The sequence below is a fragment of the Amphiprion ocellaris genome, chromosome 19 (assembly GCF_022539595.1).
Source record: "Amphiprion ocellaris isolate individual 3 ecotype Okinawa chromosome 19, ASM2253959v1, whole genome shotgun sequence".
Taxonomy (NCBI): domain Eukaryota; kingdom Metazoa; phylum Chordata; class Actinopteri; family Pomacentridae; genus Amphiprion; species Amphiprion ocellaris.
Window position 1 is genome coordinate 24,202,534 of NC_072784.1, and position 21,765 is coordinate 24,224,298.

The 21,765-nt window shown below is 42.9% G+C and overlaps 1 protein-coding gene across 1 annotated transcript in view; it reads left to right on the plus strand.

The window, feature by feature from the left end:
- The window catches only part of prr12b (proline rich 12b), a 43,242-nt gene extending 21,951 nt beyond the window's left edge, over positions 1-21,291 (plus strand). Inside the window, exons 10-16 of the mRNA XM_023286698.3 lie at positions 241-374; positions 666-1,804; positions 1,917-2,036; positions 11,994-12,091; positions 12,265-12,396; positions 17,996-18,091; positions 20,207-21,291. Of these exons, the coding sequence (XP_023142466.2) occupies positions 241-374; positions 666-1,804; positions 1,917-2,036; positions 11,994-12,091; positions 12,265-12,396; positions 17,996-18,091; positions 20,207-20,341 (1,854 nt within the window). The 3' untranslated portion in view covers positions 20,342-21,291. The remainder of the gene's footprint in view (positions 1-240; positions 375-665; positions 1,805-1,916; positions 2,037-11,993; positions 12,092-12,264; positions 12,397-17,995; positions 18,092-20,206) is intronic.
- Positions 21,292-21,765: the final 474 nt, after the last annotated feature.

Sequence of the window (21,765 nt, forward strand, 5' to 3'; positions counted from 1 at the left end):
GTACAAACCAGGAACCCGTTTTCCCAGAACCAGTGAGTACTCTGTCTGATGTTTAATGTTTCCCTCTATAACATAGTAGTGGTTGAATTTTCAAAAAATAACTCACTGCAGTTTGGGACATGTAAAACTGTCCTGCTTGATTGTTCTTTGCTTTTGTTCTCTGTAACATTAGATTTTTTCATATTGCGCAATGGTATTTATGAAGTTCTAATTAATTAATTTCATTGTCTCTTCCCTCAGTATTTGGGTTACTTTGGTGATGCCAAAATGCGTTACCAGCGTTTATATGTGAAGTTCTTGGAGAATGTCAACAAAAAAGATTATGTTAGAGTGTGTTCCCGGAAGCCATGGCACAGAGCCAGTCTGACTCTGAGGTAAGCCTATGAGTTTGATTTTCTTGACAAATGTTTCTGTCTCTCAGAGGAAGAGACATGAAGATGAACTGATATAAATTGGAAAGTTACCAGAAGCAGATCTACTGTACATCAAAATCGCAGCTCTGAACCAAATTCAGTGAGAAGCTTTTGTAGAAATCATCGCTGTCAACAGCTGATTTCAGATTAATTTCAAATAACTTTGCAGCCTTCAAGGCCTTAAGACACAAGAGCCTCATTCCTTCTGTTTTTTTTTTTTTTTTTTTTTTTTTTTAACTTACTGATTGGCAGACGCCAGTCGCTACCTAAACAGCTTCCCACAATTCACAGTCAGGCCCAACCTCGAATGGAAAGAGATGACAAAGACAAGGAAAGACAGAAAGAGAGAGAGCTGAAGGAGCAGAGGGAAAAGGAAAAAGAACAGAAAGAGAGGGAACACAAGAAGAGAATAGAAAAGGAATACAAGGAAAGAGAGAGGAAAGATGAGAGAGGGCAAAAAGAGAAGGAGAAACATGAAAGAGAGCAGAAAGAGAGGGATGAGAAAGAAAAGATGGACAGTGAAAAAGTGGACAGAGAGCAAAAGGGGAGGGATCGTAGAAGAAAGGAGAAAGAAATGGAATGGGAGAAAAAGAGTGACAGTGAAAGAAGGGAGAAAGAGCATAGAGAGAGGGAGAAAAGAGAAAAAGAGCAAAAGGACAAGGAGAGAAAGGAATATGAGCGAGAGCAAAAGGAGAGGGAACTGAAAGAGAGGGATAAAAGAAACAGGGAGCACAGAGAGAAGGAGAAGCAGGACATAGAGCAGAGAGAAAGGGAGAAACAGGAAAGAGAATGGATAGAAAGGGAAAAACAAGTAAGGGAGTGGAGAGAAAGGGGAAAACAGGAAATAGAACAAAAAGAAAGGGAGAGACAAGAGAGGGAGTGGAAAGAGAAGGAACAAAAAGAAAGGGAAATACAGGAGGAAGAGCTTAAAGAAAAGGAAAAACAGGAGTTGGAGCAAAGTGAAAAGGAGAGTCAGGAGGTAGAGCAAAAAGAGAGAGAGAAACAAGATAAAGAGAGAAGAGAAAAGATAGAAAAGGAGAAACAGGATAGGGACTGGAGAGAGAAGCAGAGAGAGCAGAAAGACAGAGAAGAGAAGGAAAGTGAAAATGAGAGGGAGCAGAAAGAAAAAGAAAGAAGGGAAAGGGAGAGGGAGAAGCAAAGAGATCAGGAGAACGCAAAAAGGGAGAGAGCAGAACGAGAAAGGAGAGATGACACCATGGAATTTGCAAGGCTCAGGGAGAAGCAAGGAGAGAAGAAGATGGAATGTCAGTCCAGAGCCAAAACATCAAAGGACAAGGCTGAGCCTCCCCCCAAGAAGAGAAAGAAGTGGCTGAAGGAAGTGCCATCTTCCTCCTCTGAGTCTGATTCCTCTCCACCAAGTGATGATGAAGGTCAGCTCTTCTTTGGTTTGGTAGAGACATTTATTGTAACATTTTGTTACATCACTGTCAGCCAGTGTCTGCTGTGTCCCAACCCACTGTGTGCAGCTTCTTTGTGTTTTAGGGCTCATGCGGGGTGGAGCTAACAACTGGGCTATGAGGGAGATGTTCAGGAGCTATGTGGAGATGCTGGTCAGCACAGCACTGGACCCTGATATGATCCAAGCACTGGAGGACACTGATGGTGAGCACTCAGATGGAGGAGCAAAAAGGCTGATTAGAATCCTGTATTGTTATGACAGGATCATATGCACCTCCAGTATAGTGTGTCTCCACAACTATGCTGTGTCATCATTGTAAACTGTAAGTGTGGCTAAAACTGTGGTCAGCAAGATGTGTTACAGGTGTTTAGCATTCGTTGTAAACTAAACTAAACAAATGTCAAGACCTCTACAAGGTTCATACCTGAGAGGCTGACAAATATTTAGATTCTTCATTATCATGTTAAGTCTTTAAAAGGGAATGAGTAAGAAGGCTCAGACAGAGATCAGTTAAACCCTTTTTATTGACACACCATGAGTAGCAGAATGATGAATGAACAACAGCAACCAAACATACAGTAATGCCCAAATGTTTACGTACACTAACATACTGGACTTGAGACCATGTATATCATGGCAGTTTAGAGTTTTCAATGATTTCTGTAACTCTGTGTCTTTGTCAAAAAAATAAACAAAAACAGCAATCATGCCCTTGGATTCTTATATAGATTTACTATAGGTCTTCGGGAATATTTGATTTGAATTAGCAGTTTTGGAGATGTAGACAGTTCTGTTCATCACATTTTCTAAATGGCATGGCCTTTTAACTTCTTGTGAGCGATCAGGATTGACTACAGCCATCCATTTCCCTAAGTTGATTTAAATAGGTCTAATTTGGTACACTTATTAGACTGAGCCACATGTCAGAAAAGTCACTTGGATCCATTTGTCAAAGCAGCTACAGATCCCAAAATCATCGATTGTTTGGGGCAGTGGTGGCACAACGGTTAAGTGTCTGGACTACTGATCAGAAGGTCAGAGGTTCAAGCCCCGATGTGGCCACTGTTGGGCCCTTGAGCAAGGCCTTTAACCCTTCCTGGTCCAGGGGCGCTGTACCGCGGCTGACCCGTCGCTCTCTCCCAATTGGGGAGAGATGCGAAAATCAGAATTTCCCCTCGAGGGATTAATAAGGGATAATTTAAAAAAAAAAAAAAAAAAAAAAAATAAATATAATATGCATGGCCCAGTTGTGTCACTGCCATGATCAGGAAAAAAACACAGGCTATCACCTGCTGCTGAGAGACAACTGCTCAGGATGGTCAGGAGTCAATCAAGAGTCACTAAAAAGCAGGTCTGTATTGAATTAGAAGTGTCAATGTCCACAGTGTGTGTTTTACATCAGCATGGGCTCTCCCTAAAAAGGAAGCCCTTCCTCTAGACACATGGATGAAGAAAAGGCCTTCTGGAGGAAAGTTCTTTGGTCAGATGGAGCAAAAATTGAGCTATTTGGCCACAATGACTCGAAATATGTTTAGAGAAGAGAAGGTGAGACCAATAACTCAAAGAACACCATACTGTCAAGTATGTTGGTGATATTATTCTGCAGCTCTTTTGGAACCCATATCTCACCAAATTTCTGACTTAAAGCCTATCAAATGTAGACATAAGTCTGTGTAAGAAAGCCAACAAACTTAGTTGAACTGTATCAATTCTGTCAAGAGGATTGGTCAAAGATACCGCCAGAACATTGCCAGAGGCTTGTGGAGGACTAACAAAAGTGCCCAGTTGAGGTGAAAATGGGACGTCTAACCAAATATTAGCATTGCTATATGTATAGTTTTGACCCAGCAGATTTTGTCATATGTCCAGAAGACCTATAATAAATCTATGAAAAAACCAAAGCGCATAACTGTTTTTTGTGCCAAAGATGCATGGGTTTCAAGGATTCCATCAGGAAAAATTTGAGTTGTCATTGGAAACTCAGGACTGTGCTGCACACATGATCTTTACACTTGTAAAGATCGTGCTATACATGATCTTTACAAGTGTATGCAAACTTTTGTCCACGACTGTATATTATGATTGATAAATATTATATAGACACTTTTGTTTGTCCTGCTTCTGGCATGGTTTGTATATTACAGCTATATGTCATGCCTATTTTGATGCCAGTGCAGAGTAGAAAATTCTTCATCGGGGACACAGCTAGGATCCACCAGTGAATCCTTTTTCTCCTCCAGCAGCCTCCTTGATTCTCAATCCTATGTCCTCCAGATGCATTTTAGGAATTGTGTCTTCTTTCATGATGGCACACCAAGATCGATTTTGGGGTTGCTGGCAGGAAGACAGATGACAGAGGAGACGAGGAAGCTGAAATTAGTGAAATAAGCTGAGTCTTTAGAAAAGAACAAAGAGAACTCCTGAGATGAGAGAATGTCAGGTCTTTGGTGCATCATCCATATTAGACTCCCTTGACTAATCAGGAGCCAAAAACAGCAGCATGTCTAGCAACATCCAGCCACATTGACAGGCAAGATTGACAGGCACAAAAGTCAAGGTTAAGATGATTTATAATATTTTTTAGAAGACTTTCATCCTGTCTTTGAATGCTAGGAGTTGAATTGCTAACAAAAAAAAAATGTGAGAGTCTTACAATAAACCTGATATGTGTTCAGGAAGCATGTGGTTAAAGCCTTGATTTTGTCATCAGATGATGTAAAATTAAGATAGACCCGACAGTCCAGATGGTGGGTGTGCTGCATTCATCCGAATTTGAATCCAATGCAGAATACATGGTCGTGGGCCATTTTAATTGTGGGATAACTGAAGTGTGTGGTTTGCAGGAAAAGAGTACACTAATTACATCCCATATTCCATGCAAGACTTTAATACAGTCTTTAGGTTAAGGAAATAAACACTAAGGGATAATACAGTCTCCTGATATCTAGATATGATAATGCTCATGACCCTTACAGGGCAGTCAGGTAAGTGTCACGGTCTCTGTATCTAATGCCACGTAGTGGCAGTTTCTCTCTCCCTCTCCAGGTGGCGTGAGTTGGTGTGTGGCGCTGCAAGCAGGTGCTGCCTATTGGTAATCAGGCAGGTGGGAGCGATCACAATCATCTACCTCACTTCTTCACATAATCGGGGCTCTGTCATCACTCTTCACTGCATTGTTGAATGAATCATTGGATCCCGCCTGTCTGATATTCCACTCAAACTTCTAACTGCCTCCTGTTCTGGATCACACTTGAAGACACCAAGCCCTCCAGCCGTTCTCCTGCTTCAGTTCACCCCGCTGCAGCATAGCGTCTCCTCCGCAGCATCTGCCACACATCACCTCCGCCACCTGGACTTCCCTCCGTCTCTGTTCTCAGTTCTCCGCTCTGCTCCGGTAACCAGTCTAGTTGCCTTCGTAACGTAGCTTTAGCCTTGCATTGTATGTATTCAGATTACCTTCTTGATTTTTCTATGTCCTGTTGAGTCACTAACCTGAAAGGTTTACTGAGCATTTGCATTCAGATCATAGTTTCGGATACTGGTTTCAAGACTCAATTCTGATAGTGTTTTCCTGCCACTGTCCCCGCTCTGGGGACAGTGGCAGGTGGGGAGTTTGACTGGGGCGGTACACCTGTCAAACGGTAACGCAGGTGTCCTAAGGCGAGCTCAGGGAGGACAGAAACCTCCCGTGGAGCAGAAGGGCAAAAGCTCGCTTGATCTTGATTTTCAGTATGAATACAGACCGTGAAAGCGGGGCCTCACGATCCTTCTGACTTTTTGGGTTTTAAGCAGGAGGTGTCAGAAAAGTTACCACAGAGATAACTGGCTTGTGGCGGCCAAGCGTTCATAGCGCCGTCGCTTTTTGATCCTTCGATGTCGGCTCTTCCTATCATTGTGAAGCAGAATTCACCAAGCGTTGGATTGTTCACAGGTTAGTTTTGTGGTTAGATCATTTTGTTATGTTTTTGGCTTCGTCTGTAAAACCTGCGTTTTTTCCTTCTACTTCTCCTGCCACTGTTGTACTGTGTCCAGGTTTGGATTTTGAGTTTCCTTAGCTTTCTTATTTAGTAGTAAATTTAGGTATTTACTCCCAGCCCATTTGAGGTCCTCTTTTAGTTCAGTTTCTTAGTGTTTATTCCTTCCTGGTTTTAGTCTTAGTTCTAGTAGTTTTCCTCGAGCCCTTAAGGGGTCCTCATTGAGTTAGTGACTTTCAGTTTTGTCAGTTCTGTTTTTATTCCTATTTTTGTAATAAATATCTTGAATCTTCATTACCTGCACCTGAGTCTTTGCATCAAGGAACGTAACAGTACGATCCGGTCATGATGAACTCAGTGGGCAATGAATTCAGCGCCAAGGCCCTGGCACCCTTTGTCTCAATTGAAAAAGCTATTGTTAATCAGGAGAATGTGTTATCACACCACGAAGAGATGCTTCGAAGCTTAGTTGGAAGCAACAATGCACTGTTAAGTCTCTCAGCTCACAGAAAAGTTAGGTCACCCAGGTCAGTCAGTCTCACAACCCACCCCTGCCTTCTGTGCTGGCTCCAAGTGCTACTGCTAATCCTAGCCAGGCAGCTGTTCAGCCCAGTCGGGAACCACATGTTCCCATTCCTAAAACGTTACAAGGGTGATTTGGGGCTCTGTCAGGCTTTTCTTACCCAAGTCTCATTAGTTTTCAATTTACAACCCCTCTGTTATTCCACCAATAGAGCTAAGGTAGCTTTTCTGATTAGCCTATTGACTGGGTCAACGAGAGAGTGGGGAACAACTGTCTGGGAACGTCAAGACGCAATCTGCAACTCATACAGAGCATTCATTGATGAGATGAGGAAAGTGTTTGACCACCCTGTCCTGGGAAGAGAGGCCACCCACAGGTTGATGGCTGCCCAACAAGGTTCGCGCTGTGTAGCTGAATATGTTGTGGAATTTCGGACCTTGGCGGCGGAAACTGGATGAAACGATGAAGCTCTAGAGGGAGCGTTCTACAGAGGCCTCCAGGAATCCATCAAGGATGAGTTAACGGTACGAGAGGAAACATCCAACTTGCACCAAATGATCCACCTCGCCATCATGATCGACAACTGGCTGCGTGAGCGTCACTGCGAAGGACACCAGTGTCTGAGTCCCGGACCGACACGACCAGTAACAACTAGGGCACCGCCAACTACTCCCCCGGCACCTGACCCTGAACCTATGCAACTGGGACACACCCAACTATCAGACCAGGAAAAACAACATCGACGAAATGCTAGCCTCTGTCTCTATTGTGGCAGGCCCGGTCATTACATTGCTTCCTGTCCCACACTTCAGCAAAAGGAAAGGCTGACCTCCAGTAAGGGGGCTCCGGGTGAGCCGAACTTCAACTTCACTCCCCCACCGGTTACAGTTGGCAGGAACTATTTGTTGGTAGTCCACCACTTTCCCAATCCAGGCATTGATTGATTCAGGTGCAGAGGACAGCTTCATCGACAGTCAACTCACCCTGTAGTTAAGTATTTCCTCCGAACCATTAGAGCAGCCTTTAGAGGCCATAGTTTTAAATTGACTCCATTTAGCCCAAGTTACCCGCCAAACCGTTACTGTCACCTTGGTTTGAGTCTTGGTCTTAGCTGGCAATCACCATGAACAGTTATCCCTCTGTATCATTAATGACTCCAATCCCCCTGTGGTCCTAGGATATCACTGGTTGCAGCAGCACAATCCCCAGATTGACTGGAGGAGGGAGGAAGTAGTGGCCTGGTCCTCACAATGTCATGAACTCTGTCTCCAGTCTGCATTACCTCCATCAGCCCCCGTCAACTCCAAGGTGCCCACTCCTGTAAATCTGGATTCTGTACCCAAGAATTATCATGACTTGTCCTGTGTTTTCAGTAAGGATGATGCACTGTCCCTACCCCCTCACCGTCCTTATGACTGTGCTATAGAGCTCATCTCCAGTGCCACTCTGCCTTCAAGTCGCTTGTATAACCTGTCCAAGCCCGAGCAGTCAGCCATGGAAACTTATATCCGGGAATCCTTGGCAGCAGGCATCATTCGACCTTCCTCATCCCCAGGTGGTGCTGGATTTTTTTTTGTCGATAAAAAGGACAAGACTTTATGTCCCTGCATTGATTTTTGTGGACTTAACGATATTACAATTAAAAAAATAAGTATCCTCTGCCCCTCATCAACTCAGCCTTCGCCTCACTTCATGGAGCAACCATTTTCACCAAGCTCGACCTTCACAATGCATACCATCTGATCCGGATCCGACAAGGGGATGAGTGGAAGACAGCATTTAACACCCCACTAGGCCACTTCAAATACTTGGTCATGCCATTTGGACTGACTAATGCACCTGCAGTATTTCAGAACTTGATCCGTGACATCATAAACTGGTTTGTTTTCGTTTACCTGAACGATATTTTGATATATTCCAGAAACCCTGAAGACCACGTCTGCCATGTCCGTCAGGTCCTCAAGTGCCTGCTCAAAAATAGACTATTTGTTAAATCTGAAAAAAGTGAGTTCCACGCCTCCACCGTAGCCTTCCTGGGATACATTATCTCTGCTAGAAGAGTTGAGATGGATCCTCAGAAACCTTCTGCTGTGAGAGATTGGCCACAACCTTCCAACCGAAAGTAACTGCAAAGGTTTTTGGGGTTTGCCAATTTCTATTGTTGGTTCATACACAACTATAGTAAGGTTGCAGTGGCACTAACCTCAACTGCAAGGACCTTCCAGTGGACCCCTGAAGCCGAGCACACCTTCCTGGATCTCAAATGTTGGTTTATATCTGCCCCAATTCTAGTTCAGCCAGATCCAAGTCTCCAGTTCATTGTTGAAGTGGATGCATCTGACACAGGAATTGGTGCAGTTCCCTCTCAACATCCCCCTACTGACCATAAACTACATCCTTGTGCCTTCTTTTCTCGACGACTTTCTCCCGCTGAGCGGAACTATGATGTTGGGAACCGGGAATTACTGGCTGTTAAGTTGGCACTGGAGGAATGGAGGCATTGGTTGGAGGGAGCTGAACACCCCTTCATTGTCTGGACAGATCATTGGAATTTAGAATACATTCGCTCTGCCAAGAGGCTCAATGCTCAACAGGCCTGGTGGATCTTGTGTTTTGGAAGGTTCAACTTTTCCTTTACTTACAGACCTGGTTCTAGAAATATTAGCTCTGTTCCGCCAATTCTCCACCCAGGACACCACCAGTACACCTGAACCTATTCTACCCAAGACCTGTTTCCTGGCCTCCCTTAAATGGGAAATTGAATCCCAGGTCCGCCAAGCCCAGGCCCTACAGCCGTCTCCAGATAATTGTCCACCTAACCGCATGTCTGTACCTGATTCAATTCAATCCCAGGTTCTCCAGTGGGCCCATGCATCCAAGGTCTCCTGCCACCCTGAGGCTTTGCGAACTATGGAGGTGATTCGCCATAAGTTCTGGTGGGACACCTTGGAAAAGGATACCCGGGAGTTTGTCGCAGCTTGCTATGTGTGTACACGCAACAAGGCACCTCATCTTCCCAGCTCTGGACTTGTACTCTGGACTTCCCATAACTCGACGCTCCTGGTCCCATATCGCTTTAGACTTCGTCACTGGATTACCTGTCTCCAAAGGTAACACAGTCATTCTTACTATCATTGACAGATTCTCTAAGGCTGCCCATTTTATTGCTCTACCGAAAATTGCCCTCAGCTAAAGAAACAGCTGACATCGTTGTGGAGCAGGTCTTCCGGCTGCACGGAATCCCCACTGACATCGTCTCCGACCGGGGCCCTCAATTTACATCTGAGGTATGGAAGACTTTTTGTTCTGCCCTTGGAGTGACTGTTAGCCTCACTTCTGGTTTTCATCCCCAGTTGAATGGCCAGACAGTGCAGGCCAATCAATCTTTAGAGATCTTCCTTCAATGTATGACCTCAGAAAATCCCTCTGCCTGGAGCAGTCTTCTTCTGTGGATAGAGTATGCACATAATTCACTGTCAAATGCTTCTTCTGGTCTATCCCCGTTTCAATGTTCTCTCAGCTATCAGCCTCCACTATTCCCCTCTCAGGAGCAAGAAATCTCCGTACCTACATTCGGAGGTGTGAGAAGTTGTGGAGGCGGGCACATTCCTCCTTGCAGCGGGCCTCTCTGCGGATGGAACGCCAGGCCAACCACCACCGTATTCCGGCTCCTGAATACACCCCGGGACAGAAGGTATGGCTACGGGCTAAAGACTTACCTTTGCGGGTTGAATCTAAGAAGTTGGCACCGTGTTTTGTGGGACCTTTTGTCATTGACCATATAGTGAATCCCAGTGCTGTTCGTCTTAAATTGCCCACATCTATGAAGATTCATCTGATATTTCACGTCTCTCAGATCAAGCCTGTTTTGGAAAGTCCTCTGCCCCCCCCCGTCCGTCACCCTCCTCCACCCAGGATGGTCAACAACGCCCGCGCTTAGACTGTAAGACGACTGTTGGATGTTCGTCGCCATGGACGTGGGCTCCAGTACCTTGTAGACTGGGAAGGTTATGGGCCTGAAGAACGGAGCTGGATTCCTCGACGTTTCATCCTGGATCATACCTTGGTCCATGATTTCAACCAGCGCAATCCTGGTTGCGCTGTACGTGCACCTTGTGGATGGGTACTGTCACGGTCTCTGTATCTAACACCACATAGTGGCAGTTTCTCTTTCTCTCTCTCTCCCCCTCCAGGTGGCGTGAGTTGGTGTGTGGCGCTGCAAGCAGGTGCTGCCTATTGGTAATCAGGCAGGTGGGAGCGATCACAATCATCTGCCTCACTTCTTCATATAATCGGGGCTCTGTCATCACTCTTCACCGGATCGTTGAATGACTCATTGGATCCGGCCTGTTTAATGTTCCACTCAAACTTCTGTCTCCCGTTCTGGATCACACTTGAAGACACCAAGCCCTCCAGCCGTTCTCCTGCTTCAGTTCACCCCACCGCAGCATAGTGTCTCCTCCGCAGCACGTGCCACACAGCGTCTCCTCCTTAGCATCTGCCACACATCGCCTCTGCCACACATCGCCTCTGCCACCTGGACTTCCCTTCCCTCCGTCTCTGTTCTCAGACAGTCAGTTCTCCTCTCCGCTCTGGTAACCAGTCTAATTGCATTCGTAACGTAGCTTTAGTCAGATTACCTTCTTGATTTTTCTATGTCTTTTTGAGTCTCTAACCTGAAAGGTTTACTGAGCACTTGCACTCTGGTCATAGTTTCAGATAGTGGTTTCAAGTCCCGATTCTGATTGTGTTTTCCTGTCCGGTATAGTTAAGGTTCTGGTTGTGGTTAGATCATTTTGTTATGTTTTTGGCTTAGTCTGTAAGACCTGCGTTTTTTTCCTTCTACCTCTCTTGCCACTGTTGTACTGTGTCCAGGTTAGGATTTTGAGTTTCCTTAGCTTTCTTATTTAGTAATAAATTTAGGTATTTACTTCCAGCCCATTCGAGGTCCTCTTTTAGTTCAGTTTCTTAGTGTTTAATCCTTCCTGGTTTTAGTCTTAGTCCTAGTAGTTTTGCTCGAGCCCTTAAGGGGTCCTCATTGAGTTAGTGACTTTCAGTTTTGTCAGTTCTGTTTTTATTCCTATTTTTGTAATAAATATCTTGAATCTTCATTACCTGCACCTGAGTCTTTGCATCAAGAAACGTAACAGTAAGTTATACTAATGGTGCAATATATTTGACTTTGTCCATGATCAGTGGCACTATGCTGAGGAAGCCACAAGAGAAGCTTTTGGTGAAACAATTTAACTGAATCCAGTAGTGAATACTGTGGTTCTTAGAGTTCAGTGATTTTAAAAGTGGCCCCAGTGACAATCCCTAATAGGTTATAACCAAAAAAACCGCACGATTATTGGTGCAATAAGGATAGTATAACAGTGACAAAGACAAACAAGGCATTGCAAGGCTGCTGCCACATTGAAGGAGATCAAGTATCTCAATCTTTTTTTTATGATTAAGGGTAAGATGAAGCCCAAGTAAGTGAACTGAAAGCAAATTGTATTTGTTGCATTTTGAGAATTTTTAACGCAAGAAACACCCTTTACCATACCTTGACTGTGATACAAACCCCCCACTGAAATGGTTAGACAGGATTTGCAGGTCTCTTGTGAAAATATGTCAGATTTAAATGTTTATCGAGAGTTCTGCTACTTTTAACTCCTCAGATGAGTTGTACCTCCCGCCCATGAGGAAAATTGATAGCCTGCTAAGTGAACAGAAGAAGAGGTTGTTAAGGAGAGTCAACATGAGTGCTCAGCAACAGGCAAGCCTTCACATTGTTCTTGTTTTACACGCACTTCTCAAATCACCTTGTGTTAGATCTGTTGTTGATTTCAAACAAATACCTTTGTGTGGTATTGCAGATCACATCTGTGGGTTTAAACTGAACTTGCTGTATCTTATCTCTTTGACTGCATTCTGATTCCCACTGTCCAGGAGGCTTTACATATATTCCCAAAAATGACAGCAGACCCTCTGGAATCAGGAGTTGTCAAAGTTCACCTTGGTGGGGAAGGCTACAATCGTAAAACCCTCAACCGGGTCAAGAGGAGTATTCCTAAGCAGCAGGTGAGAAATAGCATTGCACATCACATTCATTAACATCACAGTCAGGTACAGCTTCTCCATGTCCAGCACTCAACACAATGTCCTGTGTATGTTAGTCAAAGTTTAAGTTCAGGAAATTCTGCTGAGATTTAATGCAGATGCATTTATTTTTTCACAAACTCATAGCTATTTAATTAAGAGATGAGCTGGCAGAAGATAGAGTGTCATCAGGAATCATGGTATCGTGATCCCTGAGCTGCAATTTCTTCCCTATGTTTTTTTGTTGTTGTCAAAAAATCAATTATATCCTGAATTTTTTAATAATAAGATTATTTGAGCTAATGATCTTAATGTTAAGTTTAACGATGGGGCAGCAAGCTGATAATAGGCAGAACAAAACAGAAATTTGCCACATCGTCAGGTCAAGTATCCTCTATATCCCAATCTGTCACTCCTAATTAGAATCGACCACTTTCTGCAGAAAATACACAAACTTGACAAATCAGTATAAGCCTTTCCTGGAATTAGAATGACAATATTGGTAGGAAAACTTCAGGAGTGCCCTAATGCTGCCAACAGCCTACAGCCTGACTGTGCAGCCTGTAGGCTGATGCTCAGTAGTCAGGAGGCTGAGCTCACAGTAGGCCATGAACAGTAGAATATTGAACATTCAGGCAGGTGAAGTCTTTGACTGGGTCTTGCAGGTAGATGCAGGTGCATGAGGAACACAGAACATTCTTGAGGTATCACTGGACGGCAGCATGTGATGGGATGAGCTTCATGTGATGACTTACACAGATGAGAGAGATAGCATCTTTTCCATCTAAACCTATTTGTAGCAAAGGCTTGAAAAGTTACAGCAGGTCTTTTATTCTCTATGTCCAATACTCAATCTTCAGTTCAGTTCAGGCTGACATGAACATAAGGCAAGTGGCCAGTGATAACAGAGATGAGAGGGAAGTGAAGAAATGATGTCCAAACGTTTATTGTTTGAAATTGAAGGTGAGGCAATCACAAGAGCTTGGGCTCCATCTATTAGATCACACCTGTATTACCAGATGTTCTTGTACTCAAATCTGGCCATGTCATGTGTGTTATACCAGATGCAAGTATGAGAGTAGGTCTCCCAGAACCCCCCTTATTGACTAAACTTTACCTTATTTATTAAATCATCAAATATAACAGGCCTAATACAGATAGACGTTTCACTGACAATAATTGCATATACTGCATGTAATATATGATTGGATAGATAGATAGATAGATAGATAGATAGATAGATAGATAGATAGATAGATAGATAGATAGATAGATAGATAGATTAAGCGTTTATTGAATCCCACAGTGGGGAAATTTTCGATGTTACAGCAGCGAATACAAGAAACAGAGCAAGAAAAAGAAAAAGAGCAGCACACAATGCACACAGTGCACAGATTTAATCATTTTCTCCTTCTAGAAGAAATATACCGTAATTTCTGGACTATTGAGCGCACCTGAATATAAGCCGCACCCACTAAATTTAAAAAGAAAAACATTTTTGTACATATATAAGCCGCACGTGTCTATAAGCAGCAGGTGTCCACGTTGTAATGTAATAGGTATTTACACAGAAAGATTTTTTAAACTTTTAATTAAATAAATGCTTTTTTTCCGAACAGTGCCTGTAACAGGGCAGTAAAACGTAGAGTCAGTTCTTCACGCTGCCGACTCCGTCTAACCATTGATTCATTGATGCCAAGCTTACGTGCAGCAACTCTATTTTCTTCTTCGACAGGCAGATCGATTACCTTTAACGCTATGCTGCCCTTGCAGCGCGTATCTAGACAGCTAGCTAACATTCTCAAGTCTTTAAATAATCACACAGGGCTTGCTTTTTCTGTGCTTTACTTCAGCTTGACTTGGACCAATAGTGTAAAAAGACAAATAATCTCCAAGGCAGAAGCATAGTGAAACATTAGCAACAAAGTTTAATTAGCTCTGTCCGTTGCGGCTGTCGGCACTCCACATGAGAGACGTAGCTAACAGGAAAAACGAAACACCTTCCAAGATAGGTCAAAGCGCAGAGCAGTGAGAGTGCTCACACTGTCGTCATTTCTGACACCAAACTAGAACAAAAGCACTCTGCTGCTCTCTCAAAAACCCAACTGAAAATCAACTTTTAGCTCATACCCTTAACTTTAAAGACAGCACATTTCATTGTGTGTTTTCCATGATGAAGGTGTGTGCATGAAGCCAAAATGACTGATCTGAAGAATTTAGTGTGAGTGCGTTTGATTTAATTAAAACAGTTTCATTGGTCTGATGTGACGAGGCTAAACGTATTGACGGCATGAAGCTCACCCGTAAAAATCTATACATTAGCCGCATCGTCATATAAGCCGCAGGGTTCAAAGCGTGAGAAAAAAGTAGCGGCTTATAGTCCAGAAATTACGGTAAATGTTTACAGAAAAGTTTCTGTGAAATTGCACAATGTTCCTATATACATTTTTATTGCACAGTTAGTGGGTGAGCTGAACTACTGAGAGCAGGCTTGATTGTACAGTCTGACTGCAGCAGGAAGGAAGGACCTGCGGTATCTCTGTTTTAGACACCACGGGTGAAGCAGTCTGTCACCGAAGGAGCTGCCCAGTGATGTTACTGTTTCCTGCAGGGGGTGGAAGGTGTCCTCCATGATAGACAACAGTTTTGTGATCATCCTCCTGTCTCCTGCCACCTCCACAGGATTAAGGGGGCAGCCCAGGACATAACTGGCTTTCTTAACCAGTTTGTTCAGTCTCTTCCTGTCTGCAGCCATGAGCTGCTGCTCCAGCAGACCACTCCATATATCAGTGTTTTCCAACCAGGGGTCCGCGCCCCCTCGGGGGGGGGGGGGGGGTGCGCCAGAGATCTGAGAGGAGATGCAAAGCTTTGTCTGCTCTGAGGCTGTGATGTTATAAAAATAGATTTTTACATTCTGGACAAAGTCAGAGTAACAGACTCGCTGTGTCATCATGAGTCTACTTATAAAACATTTTTAAAACACATTTATTTGATCTTTCTTCAGGTTGGGGGGGGTGCGCTGGGGGTGGGGTGCAGCTTATAGGGGGGGCTCCAAGCCAAACAGGTTGGGAACCACTGCCATACATGATGGCTGATGCCACCACAGAATCATAAAAGATCCTCAGAAGTGCTCCCTGCACCCCGAAGGACCTCAGTTTCCTGAGCAGGTGAAGTCTGCTCTGTCCTTTCTTATAGGGTGCATTGGTGTTAGTAGTCCAGTCCAGTTTATTGTTTAAGTGATCACCCAGGCACTTGTAATGAGTCCACAATCTCAATGTCCGTTCCCTGGATGTTCACTGGTGAAGGAGAAGTGTGTCTGTTCCTGTTAAAATGCACCACTAGTTCCTTTGTTTTCACCGCATTGATCTGGAGGCAGTTCAGCAGCACCAGTCCACAAAGTCCCGGTTAAGTTCTCTGTACTCCTTCTCATCTCCGTCCGTGATGAGGCCGACGATGGCGGAGTCGTCAGAGAACTTCTGAAGATGGCAGTTTGTGGTGTGATGAGAAAAGTCTGGAGTGTAGAGAGTGAAAAGAAAGGGGGCAAGGACAGTCCCCTGCGGGGCCCCCGTACTGCACACCACAGTGTCAGACACACAGTCCCCTGCCCTCACAAACTGTGGCCGGTTGGTGAGGTAATCCAGCAGCCACATTATGAGGTGAGAGTCCACTCCTGTCTGCTCCAGCTATGTCAGGCATATACTTTAAGTACCAACCTAAATACCATACCCTAATAAAATGAACATCTATTTTTTTCAATACTTTTTTTTCGATATTTTCATTTTTTGAATAAAACAGATAAGAACAAAGTGAACATGCTCTCCTGTTAATAAAAAAAATCCTAAATAAATTAATTAATTAAATAAAAAAATAGCTAAAAATAAATCAAAAATATATAAAATTTAAAAAATATATTTATATAATGTATTATATATATATATATATATATATATATATATATATATATATATATATATATATATATATATATATAAAAATAAAATAAATAATGTATTAATTTTGGTATTTTATTTATTATATAAATTATAGTGTCAAGTATACGGTCCAATGGGAGGACCTGCTTGTAAGCCTCGAAGTACCAGTCAAATATTTTGGACCAGAACCCAGACAGCGAAGGACAATAACAGAACGCATGAGACAAACTGCATTCATGTGCCTGGCACCTGTCGCATGTTGCTGAATCGGAGGGGTAGATCTTGTGCAGTCTTTGCTTCGAGTAGTGGAGATGGTTGACAACCTTGAATTGAATCAGCTGGTGTCTGCTGTTGACTGAGCAGGTCTGGATTGCAGCCAGGCTTCTGCCCCATACATCTTCGATCAAGTCCACACCCTGTTCCTTCTCCCAGGCCTTCCTAATCCCCACAGGAGAGGCAACAGAATCACAGTCAAACAGGTGTACAAGCTTGGAGATGAGATGCCTGGAGTGAGGGGGGCTCCTCAGAATTTCGCAGATGTGCTTTCCCAGATTAGTGTCAACTTTATTCTGGTTTAGTATAGTGTATAGGCACGCCTATTGTCGCAAATTCGCAACATCCCACTTTCATTCAGACTGCAGCCGAGATAGCGTATCCATTCCCCCAATGCCGGCTTGTGCATATTCAATACATACCTCGGAACCTTTTGCAAGCACTAGTTTCTCATAGGACCCGTCAGAGTGGGACCTAATTATTATATATCTGTTCTATGTGTAATAGACAAATTAACAATCTCCACTTATTTTAGCATCAGCTGGAAAGCAAAAACACGCGAGTTTTTTAAAAATTTAATTGTAAATTCAGGCATCAAGGGGTTAAGTTATATTTAAAGCAGAAATGTATTGTAAGTGGTATTATGGTAGGGGCCTTGCATCAAGAAATACTTTTGAAACAAGACTCCTAATGGAAAATGATTATAAAATGAGTTGTATCAGACTTTGTCTTGTTTCACACACACTAATATTCTGGGTCACTTTCAAGTTATTGTGAGAGTGTCAGAGAAAAAGTCAGGAGCAAAAACTTTTTTGTATTTTGATTCAACAAACTAAGGGTAAACTGAAAAGAAACACCATAGTGGAAACCCATATATAGAATGGGTTTCCCCATGAACCCAAACCTATTTACATACATACACACATATCAGTGTGTGTGTGTGTGTGTGTGTGTGTGTGTGTGTGTGTGTGTGTGTGTGTGTGTGTGTGTGTGTGTGTGTGTGTGTGTGTGTGTGTGTGTGTGTGTGTGTGTGTGTGTGTGTGTGTGTGTGTGTGTGTGTGTGTGTGTGTGTGTGTGTGTGTGTGTGTGTGTGTGTGTGTGTGTGTAAATGGGTGAATTATAAACACTTTGTAAAGGGCTTCAAGTGCATCCAAGGTATAAAAGCACTATATAAGCTCAGAACATTTACCTTGTTTTTTAGTTGTTTATTCTTAATGTTACCTGCTGTCTTTCAGAATATACTATCAACTTCCTTTAGTTTTGCTTTGATCATTAGTAATGCTTTTTCATATTGTGGGGAAAATCACAAAGGAAGTAAAAGATCCTGCTAGACAAAAATATAGGCAAATTTGTCTTTTTCCTTTCACCCATTTCAGGATATGAAGCTTTCAATCGAAACTTGTCGGATATACAGTCTGTATCATTCTCTTCACCACTACAAGTATCACACCTTTCTGCATTGCAAGAAAGAGGTAAGAATGACTGCAATAATATGAACTTGTAAGTGTTTTAGTTAATGTTTTGCTCTAATATCCCATATGTATCACTGAGTATTATAAAAAGCTATAAACTTGCATATGTATCGTGATAAGACTCAATGCTAGGCTCTTGACGTGTTTATCAGGTCACTGGGTCGCACCAAATTTGTGTCACCTAGGGTACAGTAATAACTGCACTGAAGTTAACCATTTAAGTGATGTTATTTTACTCTGCTAGACTGCCAAACTCCCCAAATGTTAAGGCCTGCCATCCAGTAATGAAGTATCCCCTCACCAAGTCAAGCAGGGTAACTTGAGGTGCTCTGCTATCTTTAGGAGCTTTGATGGTGCTGCAGAGCTATGAGTTATAGAAAGTTTCTGATTGCATCCCTCCTACATATCTTTTAGAATTTTACTTCAAACTGAACATGTGTACTGTGTTGATGACACACCACTTAATCAGACTGATGATCCTGTTGAATCCATTTTGAAACAGCAACATGTGTTATGGGAGAGTCAGGGAACCCAGGCACAGACAGACACTGGCAGACAGGTGGGATGTATAAAAGGGCTGATATAATAAGACAAGAACTAAACCAATACAGAACAAGGGAAACTGAAAAGAGGGGAAAAACCAAACCAAACTAAACTTGAAGGTGAACACTATAAAAACATACAACATTCCCAACTAATCCCAAAAATGCAAACAACCAAAGAATCAAAACATAGTAACTAACAAAACTAACTCAACAAGGTACTCACACAATGGGAACTGAACACAAAGGGGCAGAAGTTGACTTGCGGAGTACGGCACAGTCTGGCGAGAGCTGGGACGGAGCTGGTGGAAGACAAGACAGGTTACAACAGGCTGGAGACAGAGATGGGGCTGGCGGGAATCTTGGAGAAGAACTGAGTCCATGTGGGGATCTGCAGTCTGAAGACAAAGTAGGGACAGGTGGGAATCCAGGGGAAGAGCTGGGTCCAGTGAGGCTTTTGCAGTCTATGGTCTGGCAGGGAATGAATGAATGAATGAACCGGGCTTATGTAGGAGAAGGTGATTACTGAAAGGTCATCACAGCTGAATCTCATCGCTGCAGTCAGTAGAGTGCAGGCAGCTTGGGAGATGAAATGAGAGGAGAGACAGGGAGAGTCAGAGAGAGACACAGGAGGGAGAGACAGGTAAGAGAGAGAGAGAGAGAGAGAGAGAGAAGAGGGAGAAGCAGATGACAGACAGATACAGAGACAGACAGAGAGAGCCAGAGGGACAGACAGGCCAAAACAGACACAGACAGATACAGAGGGACAAGGAGGGTGAAAGGGGGAAAAAGAGGGAGAAGGAGAGAGAAAAACGGGCCGGGGCAGGTATCATAACAACATGGGCCTCCAGCAGTAGCATCAGACCCTAACAGACTTGATGACGCTTAATTAATGAATATGTAGTAGCATTACCGTAATAGCAGTATGGGCTGTGCTTTAGTCCCAAAGGAACAGGCTCCCGACTCAAGTATTAGAAGGTGTCTGAGTAAGTTCATTCACAAACTATAATGTCACCTGCATTGGCAGGGTCAAGCCTTCCTCTGTCCTTGTCTCAGGAGCTGTCCCACTTCAGCAGTATAAGTTCCCGTGTTGTGTGTGTGTGGTCTCACCTGTGACAAACTAGCAACCTCCCAGAGGCCCAGCAGCAACCCAAAGTATAAAGAAGAAAGAAGGTGACAAATTAAAAATTAAAGGCCAGTACAGTCTTAATCTGCTGTACTGTATCTGATCTCTCCTGGTTCCCATTTGTTATTTTTACTTGAGTACCAACAAACCTGACAGTACACTTGAATATACATCAGTTGACACTGACTTATATTGATTATTTTAAGACTTGCACTAGACCTAACCATAACTACTGTTTGTGTAACCCAATCCCTTAACTTAACCTTAACCCAAGTAATCCTTACAGTAGTCCACTATAGGTCAGTCTTGGACTGCTTCCAGAATAGCATTAAGATCCTTCAGCATTTGCTGAAGAAATGATTAGGCCTTGTATCTCTGTTTAGTTTTTGTTAGTATTGTATTACAGCATTGTACTCAGTCTACCAAACTGTGTTGCTTCCTCAACAGACAGATAATATTGAGCAGGCGGCAGAGGACCCTGGCCAGGAGGAAGTGGTGCAGCAGTGCATGGCGAACCAAGGCTGGCTGGAGAGCCTCTTTAACTCCTTCATGGAACTGCTCGCCCTCAGTGCCAAGGCCTGAAGGAGGCCTACAGCCCCTGCCCCTACACTCACATATCCACATACAGTATTAAGTAGATGGAGGTATCTACATTTGTGAAACCACTCTGAAGAAACTTTATGGATACTAGTGGTGCAATGGTTCCAGTGAGAACAGCCACTGTTGGTTTGTTTTTGGAAGGTTTATTATTTAAGTATTTGTTTCATTGTTGAATCCATCTTAAAGTACCTCTTCATTTCAAGAATTGTATTGAAAGATGGAGGTTTGTGAACTCCCCAAAAGTCAAAGTAAGGCGATTTGGTCAGCACTATGAAAGATTTCAGTCAAGAACTACAGAATATTGACACATGCCAAACTGTCTATAAGTATGTATTGATAACTATGATTTGTATAATTTATACAAGGACATTTTTAAATGTAATCCTGAGATGGCATTGCTTGCTGTTATTATTTTTGAAAAATGTTTTAAAGGGGTATACAAGGCCCACCTGTATTTATTGCTTTTGTTGGACCAGCAGAGGTGAAATTATGGATGAGTGAGATAAAAGTTAGGTTTAAAAGGACTATGTGATAGTCCCTTGGTTCTACCTGCCTCAGTAAAGAAGTTGAGCTTCAAATGAAAAATATTTTAAACTAAACGTTGTTCTTTTTGTTTGTTTCTCAAAAAAGACAATGAGAGAGGGTTTAATGCCCTTAATGAAGAGTCACAATAAAATAAAGCAAGACCTTCCTCAAGGAAGTGCAACGTGAAATGATCCAAAAGCAGAAATGTCAGTGTTCAATGTCATTTTTATCTGTTTGTTGTTGATTGTTTCCTATCATTTGATCTCTCTGTGGATATTCTTGCAGAGGAATTTTGTTGTTTTGATGTGTAAATATTGTACAGCTTCTTCATTCTCTAGTTCCCAGTTGCTCTTCTGTACATGAAATACCTGTATTTGACATAATGAAGTAAAACTGTTCAAATAACATACATGTTGATGGGCAGCTTTGTACTCAAGTCATTTCACTAATGTATGAGCAATGGGCTTAGAAATTAGGTACAGAGGCACTACCTAAAGATCAATAATGCAGCGGGGTAAAGCCTTTCAATTTCTTTTCAGTGAACTGCTTCTTTCTTGAGAGGTGTAGTACGGAGCCCCAGAAAGGACATGGAGAAAAAAAAACCCAGGAAGAAACCTGAGAAAGTTTCTTGGGATCCCGCAATAACTTTTCCAAGATCTCGCAAAAGTTTCACTTCGGTAAAGTTGGAAAGATATTCACAGATTCAGACTTCCGGCATAAATAACTCATGAGATATACGTTGTCAAAACATAAACGGTGCCTCTTTCAAATCGTTGTAAGCTAGACAATGTGCTACAAGGCCAGTTTTATCAAAAGTAGCTGTCTTTCAAGCTGCAGAAATTACATTGGTGTCTATGAGCAGCCGTCTGTGCAACGAGTGA